This window comes from Polyergus mexicanus, unplaced genomic scaffold, assembly GCF_030449975.1.
Source record: "Polyergus mexicanus isolate NDT 795.1 unplaced genomic scaffold, iyPolMexi1.0 SCAF_22, whole genome shotgun sequence".
Taxonomy (NCBI): Eukaryota; Metazoa; Arthropoda; class Insecta; order Hymenoptera; family Formicidae; genus Polyergus; species Polyergus mexicanus.
In genome coordinates this window covers 1,749,553-1,766,923 of record NW_027223342.1, presented here as the reverse complement: position 1 = coordinate 1,766,923, position 17,371 = coordinate 1,749,553, and the positions used below count along the sequence as shown (strand labels likewise).

General features: G+C 39.2%; 1 protein-coding gene across 3 annotated transcripts in view; it reads left to right on the top strand.

Annotated features, from left to right (window-relative positions):
- The window catches only part of LOC138942205 (uncharacterized), a 54,161-nt gene that overhangs the window by 22,835 nt on the left and 13,955 nt on the right, over nucleotides 1-17,371 (top strand). For all 3 annotated transcript variants that reach the window (XM_070312255.1, XM_070312253.1, XM_070312254.1), the window contains exon 4: nucleotides 16,710-16,815. In XM_070312255.1, the coding sequence (XP_070168356.1) occupies nucleotides 16,713-16,815 (103 nt within the window). In that variant the 5' untranslated portion in view covers nucleotides 16,710-16,712. The remainder of the gene's footprint in view (nucleotides 1-16,709; nucleotides 16,816-17,371) is intronic.

Genomic DNA, 17,371 nt, shown 5'->3' with positions numbered 1-17,371 from the left:
CATATATTGATACACAGTTTCAATTAACGTCCGACAGCCATGGCAACATGGATAGGGAAAATTATTTAGCCGCAATTTTCGCGCGGAACAATTATTGAAGTGAAGCAAGAGAAGTAAGTTTTCCCGAAACTTAATATCTCAATTTTCGGTTAACGCGCCTCCTTAATTTTCGCGATGGGACAGAATGAGAGACGGGTGGTATAACGTGACTTCTTCATTACGGACTATCGATCCCGCACTCGTTAAGGTGACATTAGATTACCGTTAAGTGCCTTGCCACTTAATTATCTCCCCTGGACTTTCCTACCGTATTTAGGCAGAGGTGAGTTCAACAATATTTGTTAACTATCACTCATCCGTGGATAACATTCCGGGCTAAATATATAGCGATCGACTGTAATAAGTCTTGCGAATACGATGGATAGCAAACAAGAGAAAGTAATGTTGATTGACTAATTAAAGATTACATCGCGCATGAAATCGCGTAGATTGAAGTAAAATTCGAAAATTGTGCATTATCGAATAATTAATTATTTTCACTACGAATTTAATGTAAAATAAAATGCAAATATATGTTTTATCGCTCGTAAAAATATTTTTTATTTTAATTTATGATCTTTTATACTGTACGATTTGACCATGTTATTCTTAACGTCAGTTTCTTACGTATCTAATTAAATAGGGCGATGTCTGCATCATATTGATCAATCTGAGATTACGCGCGTTTACCCGGTGTGTTTTAAGCCGCACGGCATTCGGTGTACGACGGTTATCTGTCACGAAAGAAGTAAGTAGGTAATAGATTCTAACGGGTCTGAATGTCGCGAACGGTCCGTAAAAGTAACCAGGTGTCTATATGTACCGCGGCTAAGCGTCGATAAATGCGTCCGAAGAAGACATTTGTCGTCACGAGGTTCCATATATATGAGCTGTGTTGCAGCACTTAGTTTTGACGGAGTATCCTCGAATTTTCGTCTCTCTCGTTTTCTCCTACTTCTCGATAAATCAAATTATATCTTTACGCGATCGCGAAATAAAATAGCTGACATAAGAGCTTAACGACATAAAACTCGAGTCATATTCATAATAACATATTCGAGAATTCAATGTACTTTATCGAGAATAATACCGAAAAAACTCCGAGAAATCGCGTCTGCGCGTTGATGGGAACGGAAAGGTGATTAATGTTTTCGAAATGTTTTAATTTTTTTTCGACACAAATTGAAGAATCACGCGTCGATCATTTTTAGTTCGCGCGTTGTTTGCGCGAACAATATTTGACGTCGCGTCGCTTGCGTAAATATGCGTAACGTTATGTAACTAGAATATGCGTAGGTACACATGTACGTGCGTCCGTACGCATGTTGGCATGCGAAACGAATTCTGTATTAATCCGTCTGTCCACGGATGGTCGCGCGAATAACGATGCGATTCGATGCAGACCGAAATAGTGAGTCCGATTATGCGGGAATAGCGCGCGAAATTAACGAAGACATGTGTCACGCGTGTGTGAAATTTAAATCCCGCACCGGGAATAATATTGAACGAACGTTATCGATAATAATTTACATCGATCGTCCGCTCATACGGTCCGTAACGGATCTCTCTGTCAGGTTGAATTAATGCGTCAAAGGCAGTTAGTTGACAGAGAGTTTATAGCGAAATAATTTTAATCCTATACGCGCGAATAGATGATCTATTTGCTATATCGTTTGCGACATCCAATTTCGTAGAATCCGCTTAATATTAATCATGCACTCGTAACGATTTTAGTAGAGTGATCGTATCAGTTGACATTAAGACATTAAATAATGATCAATACTTTCATGACATTAAGCGGATTTTACGCAGGCTTTTAAGCTTTTCTCGCACAAAATGTGTACAAGTTAATATATCTCGGAATTAATAACGTCAAATTTATTAGATGAGACATTTTCAGATAATAATATAGTGCATTTTTTAAATTTAGTAGATTGTAAAAAATAATATAACCTTGCAACAATATAATACTACATATAATGATAATTTTCTAACAGATATATATTGTATATACATATATATATATATATATATATATATATATATATATATATTCTTAAAAATTTATGCTATTTTATATTACTATTACATGTATTAATTCGACATTTACTGCGATTTTATATGTCCACTATTTTTTGACGATATCACACAACAGGGCGATAAAATAAATTACGGATAAATGTCCATAACATCTATAAATATTATTCTCGTTAATTAGAGAGAAATTTACTCTGGAATATATTAATTATTAATGATAATTAATAACGATTCTCTTTCCATGCATTGCCGCTTTTGCAGCGGGGCAAAGCAAAGATTAATAATTAAAATGCAATTTACCATTAATATATATATATTATTATTATTATTATGTAGATTACATATTTTCAATTTATATTTTCATACGATTCTCGCATAACTTTTGCTATATAAGCGCGTATTTTTGGAGTGCCATTATAATTCCAATTTTATAGAAATGCCAGCATTTTATTTGATAACGAAATTCCGGTTGAAAAGTGTGGCGCTGCGTATTGCAATTAGAGAGCAGCTCTTAGGAATAACTTAATTAGCGAACCTAGGGCGACCCTCGACGAATTTACCGGCGGAATAAAACAGGAACCATCGACGGAATTGGCGCGTGGAATTTATTTCAAGGCGGCGCGTCGAGAAGCCGTTCACGGGAGCCCATAACTTTCGTCATTCCTTCAATCAGACGACGGACCACCTAGAAAAGAACCGGAGAAATCCTCGTCGCTGGAAGGAGCGAGAACATGTAAATCTTGACCCCTATTCGGGACACGAGTCCGACAAAAGTACAAGAAATCGTCGCGAATTACACGATCAAATTATTCGATGATATTTCGGAGTAATAATCGGAATCGAGATATCTTTCTCTCGGCTCATTAAGCGAGTTATTAACGGTAATTTGACTTCCGACTAAATATGCACCAATTGCATAGAATCTGCATCAAACGAATAATTGGAGCGCGATATTTTTCAATTCTTTCTCGTATAAACGTATAATTTCCAACGGGTCTTAAACATGCGATTAACAAAAAATGCTCTATTATAAATCGCGACAGTCGGCGATTTATATTTTTCTTTTATTTCGCCGATTTATGGTATCGCACACGTTCGCGATTCATTTCGCAAAGTGTCGTTGAAAGTGACCGAGAACGCATCGGTTCCTTTTTTAAACTCCTTAGGCACTCGCTAATGATATTGCGTTAAAATCTCGTGTTTGTAAATAGCGTTTATATGGCTGATCTCTCGTGATGATTATTCGTTCGCGTGCTTTTTTTCGCGTTTGTTTATTTTATTTTTATATTAATTTTCAAAGATTAAATTTGCTTCTTCACGCGTGTTGTTTACACAAGTTTAAACACATCGTTTAAAAAATTTGGCTGATGTATGTTTGAATATTTAACAAATATCGTCATAATGTTTTATCGAGATAACATTTATTCATTTAAGACTTCATTTATATATGCTTTATACGTTAGTGGTTATTTTTTTTTTTCAATTTTTTATTAATTAATGTTATTTATTTTGTAAGTATTTAAAACGTCAAAATATACATATATGCGTGATGATAGAATGATTAAATGTGTTTTCTATTATCGTGATCATTTGTAAAATTTATGTTTGCATAATTCTTTGTACTGTTAATTTTATTTTTGCTGTTTATTTTGTTTTATTTTTATATTGATTCTGTCATGTATTTTATCAGTTATAAAATGGAACGAAAACTAGAGTTTTATACCAAAATTCGATACACGATACACGTGTTGAAATATCAATACGATTTAAATAAAGTCTAACTAAATCAAGTGATTCATCGGCAAACTAGACCGGACGGTGTTTCGCTGAAACAATCGTTGTATGCATTGTAGGAATATCTCGTTGTATCTCGTTTAGTTTCGTCAATCTATAATTGGTTTAGTTTCAAATGCGTATCGTGGTTAAATGCTATTGTATTCGTCGTGTACTTAATTATACACATATTTATATATTTTCATTCTCAAGATCTTCATCTTTTACATCCTGAAATCCGCAATATCAAAATTCGTGTCTCTATCATAGGATTCATCATTTATTAAAAAAATAATTATTTCAAAAACGAGGATATACTCCAAGCTTTCTCGTTAAACGCGTGAGATACGCGTCACGGTTCCCCTCGATTTTACATTGCGTCTCTCTTTCTTGCATCAGCCATCGGCCAATCACGACCACGTCGTGTCGGCGCTGAAGAATCCCCATCTCCGTCGATCGGACGATCGTGGTCCACGTCTCAGGCGATGTCCCAGCGGTACAGGGATTCGGCTCGTCGAGGACAACGTTTTCTCGCTTTTGCGGACTTTTGTTGCTCGCGCCGCGTCGGCCTCTGCGTGAAAGATTCGTGGGACTGTAGTACGGTTTCGCATGAGCGCGTATCCCGTAAGCCGGGCCCAGGCACGATAAAAATTTCATCGCACGCAAAAAGAGAGAAAGAGAGAGAGAGAAGGGAAAGGGGGGAGGTGAGGTGGGCCCAGCGGCCTGCATACGTGATACACCTTCGTAGTTAATATAGGCCGATTGCATTTCGCGGCGGTGCGTGGCTCCCCTCGTGACGCATTTTTGCGTCCGCTCGCCGGGGGCGACTCACGTACGCGATGCGTATAAAAGAAGAGATATTTGTATATAGAGAATAGAGAAACACTTGTAAATTCACTCGGAATCGCAGAGATCGAAAGTAGAGCGTATCCGATAAGAGTCCAGTTTTCGTGACACGATGCCGATTTTCGATTTCTCGAAAATTACAATAAGATGACTTTAGATGACATAGAATCATCAGCGTGATATACCCTTTTTAAATGTTCGCGTATTTTTAATCGTTTCCGCACGTAATCCGTTCGAGCGATTAAATCGCGCATTCAAGACTAGGTGGATGTAAATGAAAAGCGCGTACGTTTAATTCGACATAAAGTCGAATAAAATTGCACGCTTTTCTTTTGCTTCTGACAGTTGCGGCATATCACATCTCTCTCTCTCCCCCCCCCCTCTCATTCTCTCTCTCTCTATCCATCTTTTCATCGTTAAAACCGAGAAGCTTCTATTTAAAACGTGCGCTATCGCGTTGCAAATGAAATACTAGAAAATGATTCCAGCGAAAATTTCTGATGTTAATAAGCGCGAATAAGAGAAGATCCTCTGCAGGGGAACTTAAAACCAGTAGATGAAGAAATCGGAGAGCATTTTCGTTATGAGACGAGCGAAATTAGTAGCGGCTAAAACGCTCGTTCTTAAATGACTCCGCCGTGACTCGATTAATTAACGGTGCGAGATCGTCTGGCGTTTCATCCCTGCGGGAAAACATATCGCGAAAAATTAGCGATAAGAGCTTGAGGGAAGAGGATAGGGGGAGGAGGGGAAACGGCGTTACTTTATACATGGTAAGCGGGTCAGGCGTTAAGCGGCTCGTGGAATTAAAGGCGAATCCTGTTATATCCTCCCGCAAGTAAATGGCCACTTTTCGCCCGTAAGTAGTCGCACGATTATCCACGGAGTCATTAAATTTGCAGCGGCTCGGGAGAGGAGAGCAACCATTCTCTCTCATTCGTTCGTCGCGAGAATTCAATGTTAGAGAGAGCCAGGATAAAAGCAAACGAGACGGGGAGAGTGTGGAATAAAGGGGAAACGAGGCGAAAAATACTAGGCCGATCGCGTATAATAGAGTCGCGGCCAAAAAGAGGGAAGAATACGAACGATGTCCGGATTAAGTTTGCCTTTGGCTTTGTAACTGTTCCGAATGTGTAAGCAGATATTGTATATGGTATTTGTCACGAGACAAATATAAAGATATTTTAATCGCTTAATGCATTTCGTGAATAATTTTCATGCACACCTTACGCGTAAAAATATAAAATCTGCGTATCTCCAACAGAGTATACGATAACAAGTGATGCGCTTGACAAATAACGCGGCATCGTTTGCAACATCAAATGTACATACATATGTACGAAAATGCAAATATCTGCACGCGACGAAAAAATAACAAAAACACTCATGACAGATAGGTGATATCACGGAGCACCGCATGCAACCGCGACTGACGTTTCTATCGTAATATTACGACGCGGTACACGGTAGTATTACATCAGTATTCTACTGATGCATTAATGCATGAAAAACCTCTTGTCGGTTTTCCGCGTGTCAGGTCATACGCATTTCATGCGATTAATAAAGTGTGACATAAAATATCGCGGGTGCTGGAGAACCGATAACGGCCATCGAGTTCTCGCGTGTGTGAGAGAGAAAATTGAGGACTCTTCCTCTCGCGTAGTAAATTTTATTAATACGCGAAATAATTTTGAAATTGTGCCTCTTTCTCTCTCGTGTCGAATTCGCGCAATTGTGCGCTCTTAATCCAGATCTCGCGGATCCCTCCCCTCGGGAAAAGCCCTCAATTCGCAGGTCGAGATTATTCGTCGGTGTCTCGAGTCCGGGAACAGTGCCGCGGGTCGAGAGAATCGGAGATCGATACGCGCGAAGGAAAACCACTTTCATTTCATTCACGGACAGAGATTTCATCAGCCGGAAATTCGTGGCATGCCTCGACCGGCCGCCTCTCGATCGGCTCGCATTAATTCTCATCGACGTAGATTTGGTCGCCGTGTACGCGGTTGATCTCACACACGCGCGCGCGCGCGCGCGCACACACACACACACACACACACACACACACACAGACGTACATAGAGAGGCCGCCGGCGAGTTGGGTGCGCGTGACACACACTTTCGACTCTGTGTGGCCACACGAGAGAGAGATAAAGTGAAACCGTGGGGCCACGCTGTCTCGGGGCCTGCCTCGATTCCCCCCTTTCTCCTCAATCCCCCCGAACCGGAGTCATTTACACGCGAACTTATCTACCCAGTTCCAAATTCGATCCTGACACGTTCGCCAAGGGGAATAGGACTCATAAATCCTAACCGTAACTTGTTATCGCAGTCTGTTTCAACTCCTCGATCGCAAATCACTCGCCCAATAAATCTGGAACTGCGCACAAATTACACGAGGGGTTTATACCCCTTCTTTCAAAGAGTCAATAGATGAAATGGATACATTTTTCTTCAAAGAGCCGATAGATAAAATGTATATATTATGTTCAATTATATTTATACAGAGTATCTTAAGATTGGCAGATGTCTTTTTAATAGCAGATTCTCTGGCCAATTTGGAGATGATTTCTTCTGAGCGAAAATGTCGAGACATCGATAATTTCAGAGTTACAAGCAATTGAAAAAGAGCTTTCCGTAAAAAAAAAAAAAAAAAAAAACCTACTTTGCGAAGTTAAAAGATTAATAAAACTATTCTTCGATTAATTTCTCAGCTGTTTTATTTCAATACAATTTTAATTTGAAGTTTAATTATAAAGATGTATGATGGAAAAAATTGGAAACTTGCAAAAAATAGAAAAAGTAAATTTTTTAATTTAATATAATTTTGCTAAAGAAAAATCGATTCGAAATTGGCCAGAAAATGCTATTACAATATCCGAGGTTTTGGGACATCCTATATGTATACAAATGATGAAATATATTCTACACCATAATTATTAACCGAGAATAAAATACACAATATATAAGACACTAAATACGCCATGTAAAATTAGTACCACGTTTATTCTCCACCGATCGAAGCTCTCTTCTCATCTCGAGCGCGAAAGCAGATAGAATCCTCTTGATAGAATCGCTCGCGCTTTCTCATGGTTCTCATAGTTTTCACTCCGAGTGTGCCTCCTCGGCGCATTATTTTCCAACCCCGCAAGGGAGCTATTATGTAAAACGCTTCGCATATACGGGCGCCGTAAAGCCGAGTGGCCTTAATTCAGAAACATCGTGCATAATTAAAGCTCTCTTCCCACTGGTTTCGCCCGGTGCATTAAGCCGACTCCCGCGGCTCCCCCGCGGCTCGACTTTCCTTCCCGAACCGCATTCGATCGTAAATCATTCTTCCTCCGCGGGGATTTTCGTCGGAAACCATCACTTACGTCCGTTCGACTTTCGGAGGATCGAACGGAAACCGCGCCGGGACCCATCGAGAAAAGCCGCGATACAGTCACGTCTCTCTTTCTCTCTGGTTTCTTTACCACAGGATCGGTATTTATCGACATAATTAGCGCGGAAGCGGTGAAATTCCGTTGGGAAATTTACATTTTATTTCCGATGGTCCATCGAGAGACTCATTTTTTCGCGTTTTTAAGCGCCAATTACCGAGCTCATTCCTGCGGAACGCAATGAATTTACATTATCACATTCTCCTACAGTTGCGTACATTCTATCCATGATTCGCCTCGAACTAGTTTTCGCCTATTTCTCTCTTTCTGCTTTCAAACTAAATTGCATTCGTGTTTCCGGTATCTTTTGGCTGGCGAACTCTTGTTAATAGATAGGAAAACAGATTTCTTATCTCAAATACCTCACGCTCTCTCGAATCATCCACATTGTGCGATTGACGTGATTCGTGTATTCGATAAAACGACGAGTACGCTAATCTTCTTAAATAAATCATATATATACGAGATATTCTCTCTTCGTGGAAAAATTAAAGTCTCCTATCTCTCAAGTACCTTTCGCTAAGGAAAATCGCGACGAGAGGAAGTTGAACGCAGCAAAAATACCGAGAATACCGAGAACCAAAGATTTATCGTTCTCCGATAAGTCAGACAAAAGATTGTCAGACAAGTAGTCGAATATCTTGTAAAATCTGAGGAATTAAAGAAATCCGATTCTTCTCGAGCTTACGTTGTATTCACAATCAATGGGAAAAATCTACATGCATTCATATCTAACAATATATATGTGTATGAAAAATTTAAATAATTTAAGAGAATGAAAAGTGAGAATTAACATAATGATCTTATAAAAACATTTGTGTGTGAGCGTTTCTCTTGTTACTTTTCAAGGATATTATCGTTCGTTCAACAATTTCTTTTACTCGCTTGTCTATCCGGAGAGAGAACGAGTGCTCGATCTTTTTACGAGGGTAATTTTTTCTCTCTAAAGATGTGAGAGAAGAAATGGAAGAAACGATTCTTCACTTAATACAGTTTGGTGATTCTGTCTCTCGTTTCCTCCTAGATCGTCCGTAAGAAGCGTGTTAGAAAGGAAACGGCTTCGATTGAACACAAAGTAGAGAGTATACTTCGGCATCCTTCGCGCGGATAAATATCTCGAGGGTGGTGATCATGAGATCCGACCGACCGACATCCTTGTGTCTCGGCACCGCTGACTCAATCCCGAAAGATAAAGTCGGAAATTATTTTCTCTCTCTCTCTCTCTCTCTCTTTCTCTCTTCGTATGACGTACGATCTTCCTCGCGCTCGAAAAACACGTTGAGGCCCCGGCGGAAACATGAAGACGTACATTCGCATTCGTTTCGGCCGAGCGAGAAACAAGAGGCGAGAAGTGTGTGCGTAACCCCTTAAGGGAATTAGTCACGGTCGAGTTCGGCCGCGCCTGGTAAGGCGAGAAACTACCTGAACGCGGATCTCGCGGGAGACGGTCCAGCCAGCCGTCGTATCTGAGCGAGGGCTCGTTGAGAAGAGCCGATAATCACCTCCTCGCATCTGATATTAGTAGCGTTCGCCGGCAGGATCCTTACGCGTCTTTACGTCCAGTATGCGAAGGGGCACAGATGGTCTTCCAAGTCCCCGGACTTACCGAATTTCTGTTCTATCGCGTCTTTGAAACAATTGCTTCCCTTTCTCTCTCTCTCTCTCTCTTTCTCTCTCGATCAGACGGGTTTCCTGTCTCTCAGGAAAATCGATTCGATTATTTACGCGACGAGACCTTGCACGGCCTCGTGGGATCAGGAAGAGTGTCGTTGCGGTAATAGCGCACGATACGCGATAACGAGCGCGCAAATATCTGTATGCATCCCAGAAGCATTAGGTAAAGTTTAATTAATCCCTCGTCTCCCTTTAGTCTTGTTTTCAAGGACCGAGACACTGAGAGTCGGACAAAGTGGTTAGCGTCGACCGATATTTATGTGGGAACAGGATGGCTACACGGATTAAATAAAATAAATGTGATGTCTATCTGTGTTACCGTTCGATAAAGTACATTAAATAACGATCGTATACTTGTTTTGTTTTTCTCGTCGTAATTAGAGAATGATGCAGAAAAACATCTACGCCCGCTCTATAATACTTTTCTAACGATATATAAGCGATAATTATAACATTGTGCACGCGTGGTTGTGGGAGAGGAGAGTCACGTGAGCCTTCACCTTCGCGTCTCGAAACTTTTACCCGCGCCGACGACATAATATGCGATTTATGCGTGCTGATTCCCATAACGATTTATGTCAGAACACGATTCATCACAAGCGTTCATTTAATAACGGCAGCTGCAATTAGCACATTGCGGAAGATTGAACATTTAGCGGGCATTAAGTCAGATAGAGCGGCTGATGCGAAAATGATCGTGAAAGGTTTCTTTAAATTTGCCGATATAATTTGCTATTATTTGCGCACAAGTTTCTCTTTAATATTTTGTATTTATTTGCCTCTACCATATATATAATACTAAACATTATACTTTTAATTGTACTTGTATTTAATTTTATATACATATATATATATATATATACATATATAACAGAATTTATTTTATATATAAATACATACGTATTTATATATAAAATAAATTACGTATAAATACGTAATAAATCAGAGAGAAAGAGAAAGGCTTAAGAGAGAGATTAATATTTTTCTATTCGACATACATACATTTTTAGCGTACCTATATCTTTTATAATACATATTTTAAGTAGCACTTGATACGTCATTAATTACCTTAACTAACAATAAGCCGCGTTCTAATTACATGCTTACTAATTACCGAGGCATTATCTTACTTTATTCACTCGTTTTCAATTCACTAGATAAGTTCATTTCTTCGATGAGAGAAAGTAGCAGAGAGTCGTGCTCTATGCTCGAGATTCTTTCAGATATAAAAAAAAAAAAAAACGTACGTAACGTTTAACCGTTGTATTTGCATACTGGAACTTGCAAATGTCTAATTGATCGCTCGTATGACCTCAGCGCGGAGCATTGCTCTTCCCGGGAATAGTTTTTTTCTAATTGATCTTTGTGCAAAGTTCACGAACGACTCTCAGCGACCTTTCCGCAGTTTCTTTCTCTCCATGACCATTTTCCTGCCTTTCGACCTTTCCGAGCGTTTCATTCGCGCATAAATTAGCCTCGAGCGAGCAGGCAGCTCGTAAAGCTGCTACGAGGAACCGTATTTGGCGGATGAAGTGAAAAATGAGACGCTCGCAGACTGAATTTTCATTCGCAGGGATACGAGATATTATGGAATTTCGAGGCCGAAACTATTCCGTCCGTGCTTGGAATTTAGTGCGGATTTCCCGGAGGTCGGGTGCTTAATAAGTTCAAAGCGGAAAGAGAGGATCGCGGCATTTCTTAAAAATTCATTTTAAATGTAGCAGAAGAGCAAAGTTGAAAACGATCTGCTCGAATTTGTCAATAATCGCGCGCGAAATAGAAAATATTCGATTGTCGACGAATTTACTCGAGAGAGATGAGGTTTATAATCGAAAGATTATTTTTAGTTACTTTTCTTCATTGCAAACAAAAGATTGTACGAGATAAAATATTTCAGATAGATAAGTAAATTAAATTCCATTTAATAGATATATCGAAAGGGAGCGCGGAGCAATCAAAGCCGATTACCGTTTTTCGATTATTACGATATTGAATTTTTTTACGCTCTCTCTCTCTCTCTCTCTCTCTCTCTCTCTCTCTCTCTCTCCAGTTTTATTTTCCAATATATTTATATCTTATCGCGCAACGCGAAGTAAATTGGTGCATTAACTGCACGATCGCCAGAAATCCGTATCCCGGTCATCCTTTAATTCTCTCTTATCATATTCTCCTCCTAAGATAAGCAGGGGGAAAATATGAACATACACGAGCGTTAATTATTAATTAACGATCAAAGCTGCTAATTATCTGACGCGTGCACGCATTTGTGTCTCAATTAGATTTCTTACTTCATGCGTACAGATACACGCGTACAATGAGTTTTTTGTCATTTTTATTATACGAATGTTTATTATATACATGTTTGTGTACGCACATATGTATATAAATACATAATAAATAAGAGAGAATAAGAAGCTTAAGGGATTAATTGTAACTATAGATTCATATTTTTTATGTAGATTTATATATAGGAAATTATATAGATGAATGAACTTATTTGTTACGTAAAGCTAGAGACATTCAGGTTCATTTGAATAAATTAGTATGTATTAGTATTCTCCTCATGACTAGAAACGCAAAGCAGGTATAGTAATCCGTATTTATGTTACACTATCGTAAGCCATAACTAATTGTCGTCGTACACCATTAGCATAATTTAGAATTTCGAGCATTTATCAGAGAATAAAGTCCCCTGTTTCCAAAGAGTTTCTGGAGATATCGAATCTTTTAACGTAAAAAAGTCTTTTTTCTTTAAATATATACTTTTCTTCACGATCTCTATGATCAATGTTTAGATAGATGAAATTATCATAAAACCCCCATTATACATATGTATATATATCGAAACTTCTCTCTTCGTGACTTCAAGTTCTAATTTCACTTCTAACGATAAGTCACGAAACTTTTTTTTCTATGTTTCGTCGATCGAGAAAGCCCAAGATCGCCGAGATATATATCCGAGATTGCGATCCGATCTTGAAGGTCGGATGTCACCGATTCTAAAGGCGGCTTTGCACAAAGCGGTCCCCTTTGCCCATTCGCCCGTATGTTTTTTTTTCTCTCTCCGTCTCTCTCGCTCCTCCTTTCTGAAAATCATGTTCAAGAGAGGAGATCGGCGCCTGGAGCTGCGTCTACCGTTACCACGTGTGTCTCGTTATGCCGCGATTCCACGTGCAAATGCGACGAAAACGACTTTCAGCAAACTTCCGTCCCGCGTGTATACAAGCCCTTTATTGTGATCAAAGATTTCTTCGCGCGCATTGAAAAGTTTTAACCTTGATTGGAGCAGTAAACTTGAGAATCCTACCGAAATTTTAATATTGAATAAATATTGTCAGTTTAGATTGGCACTATATCTTTCTTAATTAGACTTCGCGTAAATATAATGATTCGTATTTGATCGTCTTTTGAAATGTCGCATCTTAATTTAATGAAATATTATGTCGGCTTTGAATATAGAATGGAAATTATTTTCGCGGTTTTTTATAACGTTGACCGAACTACCCGTTTCAATTCAAGTTGCAATTTTCGACGCAATTTTCGGCGGTTCTTGAGAATGAACTGTATTAAACGGATACTTATTTGAGAGAGCGCGTTAAATGCGACGTCAATGATCGGCGGAAATGATTCGTTGATGAGCCCCGTGAGCGAGCCGATTCATTCGCACCTGACGCAGGTGAAAGTATCATCGCTGATCGCGTCGGACGCGACTTTGTCGATAATGTTCGAGAATTTCAGCCCATTGCGGACGCATCGAGAATCGATAATATCGATTTAACAAATCAATCAATGAACATAGAATCCTTTTCTCGTCTTTTCTAATATAATATACTTGTATTGCGTCTCGTGCCGCATCTCAAACATGTATATGCAAAGAAATACGGTGTGAAACCTGGCTGGACTGTGTAATTAATTGTGTCAGCGAGTAAATTTTTAGATGGCTTCTTCGAATGCGCATTAAAATATATGTTTCTTAAACTTATCGAAAAACCGGTCCGCGGAATCGAAACGGCATCGCGTAATGTTTGAGAGAATCGTGAGATGATATTTTAAGTATATATATATATACATATATCTTATAAAATTTCACTGATTTTTATGGATATCTTGTCTGTTATTGGCATCGAGTCACAAGATTTTTTACGGATATTTTCAAAGTATTTTTCCTTCAAATCTGGGTCGCTATCGTCGATGTACGATTAATGTTAAACGAATTAGGGACATTGCATGCGCGATTCGTCAAATTGACAATTTTATAATCGGCGAATTGACAAGTTTTATGCAATTTTTTTTTTTTTTTTAGGGATTGGCTTTGTAATGAAAATCACTATTGATAATCCCGTCGCACAAAGCAGTCCGATTAGTTTGACGAAGACTCCAGAACGCTGTATTTCACAAGATATCCTACTTTCCCGTTGTACGCGCGCGAGTGCATTACTCCTAGATTATGACCTCCCGACAGGTCTTCGATGTCTCTTCGAGCTAAAGATAGTCGCTTATTAACCTATTAGTATGCGAATCTTCGGATGAATGTCGCGTGTGTTGCTAAACGCGCGCGTGAGGCCTCTGTTTACGCAAAATTCACGCGCTATAAAATATCTAAAAATCTAAACTGTCGTTAGGCGAGGATGCCATATGTCGTTTTCAACCGATATCGTATTTCCTTTGAGCCGCGGGGTCTTTGAGGAATTTAGACAAACGGACTCTCTCCCTCTCTCTCTTTCTCTTCCTTCACCGCTCGAAGTCGCAAATCCTGTCTGTGTGTACGCGATGTATAATTTGTCGGGCCCCTTCTTCAAAGACTTTCTCGACGTGATCGTTAACAGGTACGATCGAATTCACTCGTCGATCGACGGGGCGTCTAGCCCCTGGGAACTGTCCTCGATCTTGCACGACCTCACGATCATTTTTTAGTTTGCGTGAAGATAAAATATGCGAGTTATTTATTTATTTATTTTTAACGTATAATTTTGATTTCTACGAAACTTAAAAGTTGGGGTAGAGAATCTTGCATTCTATAAAATTGTTCGCAATTTTCGGAATACTTGTATCTATAAAATATACATCTATGAAATATCACGTGAAAAAAAAAAAAAATGCTTGAAAGTAAACTTTTGTCGCTGTCGCTCCTTAATCAGATTTCGTTGGTGCAAAACTTTGTTATCGATCGTAGACTTCTTCCAGAAACGTTCGCCGATTCAGGAAGGGATGCGCGTACGCGTTCGCGTCGTGGGAACGCAATTTTGACGACTCCGCCGCGTCGCTCGATTGGGGCAGGTCATAACCCCATGGAAATTATTCCAGGCAGCCTCTCGCGAAACGGTAGCCCCTTAGGGAGATCAGTTAACAACGGTCTTTACGACTCACTTTACAAGACATCGAGCGTCCTTCCCTCCCTCGTCGATGTCGTAAAAGACACATCGGTGTGCTCGCTCGTATATTTACGCGGACGGCCGGCTAAAGTTTGGCCGGTTTGTCGGGAAATGTAGTAGTCACGTCGAATACACCGCGCTGTACATTTGGTTTTACGTTTCGTCAAAGTACCGTAAACCATACTTGTTTACCTTGCTACGGTTAATCCCGTATTCATGGCGCTCCCGCACATCGCGACGAGGTCATACAAATTATTTAATCCGTCTGACAATATTGATGTCTCTGCGTCAACTTCCCTCTATACTGCATTATTGGATGATTCGAGAAAAATATCGTTTCGAATCGAACTGAAATAATATTAAATACGTTATATATATAAATTTGTTACGTGGAAAAGATTTTGTAAAATTTTTTATGTACTTAATAAATGATCGCTGACAGCATTGGCGAACGAAAGGAGATAAATTGTGAAAACTAGATATAGGAACTTGGCAAGGTTTATAGTGCTTTTTGGCACACGTCCTTGGTAACGGACTTATAGCGATGCACAGGAAGCTCTTGAAAATATTTTGGATGTAAAGACGTCAGAGATATTCTCGTTTAAATAAATCTCTATATCTATTCACGTGAGATGAAGAAGAAAAATTAAAGTAGAAAAACTGCGCTTTTCAGAAATTAATGAAAATCAATATATTCGGCTAAAATATATAGTATATTTATCGTTGAATGTATCGCGTGGAACAGCAGATAGATCAATCATTATTATCCCTAGCAATTAATATTTTATCTTATTGATATTATATTCGGACATACAGGAGAATACTATGGGTTTTACTTCGCGCCGTCGAGCAGATATTGTATCTCGCGTATTTACGCTATTATAATTAATACCGAACATTATCCGGCCTTTAATCCCTCGATACACATTCACGTATCGATGGCTCTGTGGATATCCAATTAGATGAATTAATTACATTTCGGTGCCGCAATTTTCATACGACAAGAGAAAACCGATTGTTGGCGTTCGCGAGCGCGGATACACATGGTGTTTATTTCGTTTTGTAGAAAACTCCTCGAATAACGACATGCGTTTTTTGCAACAAGTTTTTTTGCCAGGCGCATAAGATTTATTTGTTTGGCGAAATAAAAGTATCACGCTTCCCTCGACGGTGCAGAAAAACTTGAAGTCTCTGTTCCATAAATCGACTTTCGCGATCTGTTCGTCGACGCGTGTTAAATCGTCGATCGACGATCACAATTCAGCGGATGTATCGTATAATATCCTCTGCAATATCCTTGTGCACAGTTAATATATATTAGGAATAAAGACCGATGAAAAATATAAAATAAAAGTATCTCTTTCGACGATAAGATTTTTTCGCGGTATATCCTTCCATCACGATAATCTCCATTATTATGGATTACAAGCGGGACATAGATTAGGTCTTCTCTCAAATTGCACGTCGAGGGGATCAGAAAGCCGCGTGATATTATCCGGCAGTTAATTCAATTCGCATCTCGCTGTTTCAGACGATGTTGAAGAGATCGACCGAGCTGTCCAGGTGGCTGTTACTGGCGGGGCTTTTGTGCTGCTCGTCCTGCCAAAGCGTACCGTCTTCCTTCGAGAACAAAATCGGTGAGTATTTTGATTCTACTCGATTGCCCTTCTGGTTTATGCACGACCTTACTAATACGGTTTGAGGGAACGACAAATTCGCAAGGGTCTAACATCGTAACGCTCTTACTTACTCGACATTATTTTTGTAAAATCTCGTGAAAGATTCATTCGTACGAATTCGGTCCTCGCGGTGAAAGATTTATCATCCCGTAGCCGTAGATAGTAATGCAAAAAGAAGACGCACATATCATGTTACTTCAATATGCTGTTTCGCGACGAGACGAATTAAACTTTTTCAAGTGCGATGAAAAGGGTCGGAAAACAAACTTTTACGATCAACGTATTCGTTACAGATGGCATTACCGTAATATTAATAATCTACGATTATCAGGTTTTCGCATAAATATAAATAACGTAAAATTAAATAAATTTTTTCATAGTTATAGTTTTTTCATATATTATAGACGCGATTTTCACAATATTAATTATGTATGTATATTCTCGCCTCTGTTCGTTTTTATTATTATGTTATTATTATATTGCACGATGGAGCTTTATTTGTTGGATTGCGTTT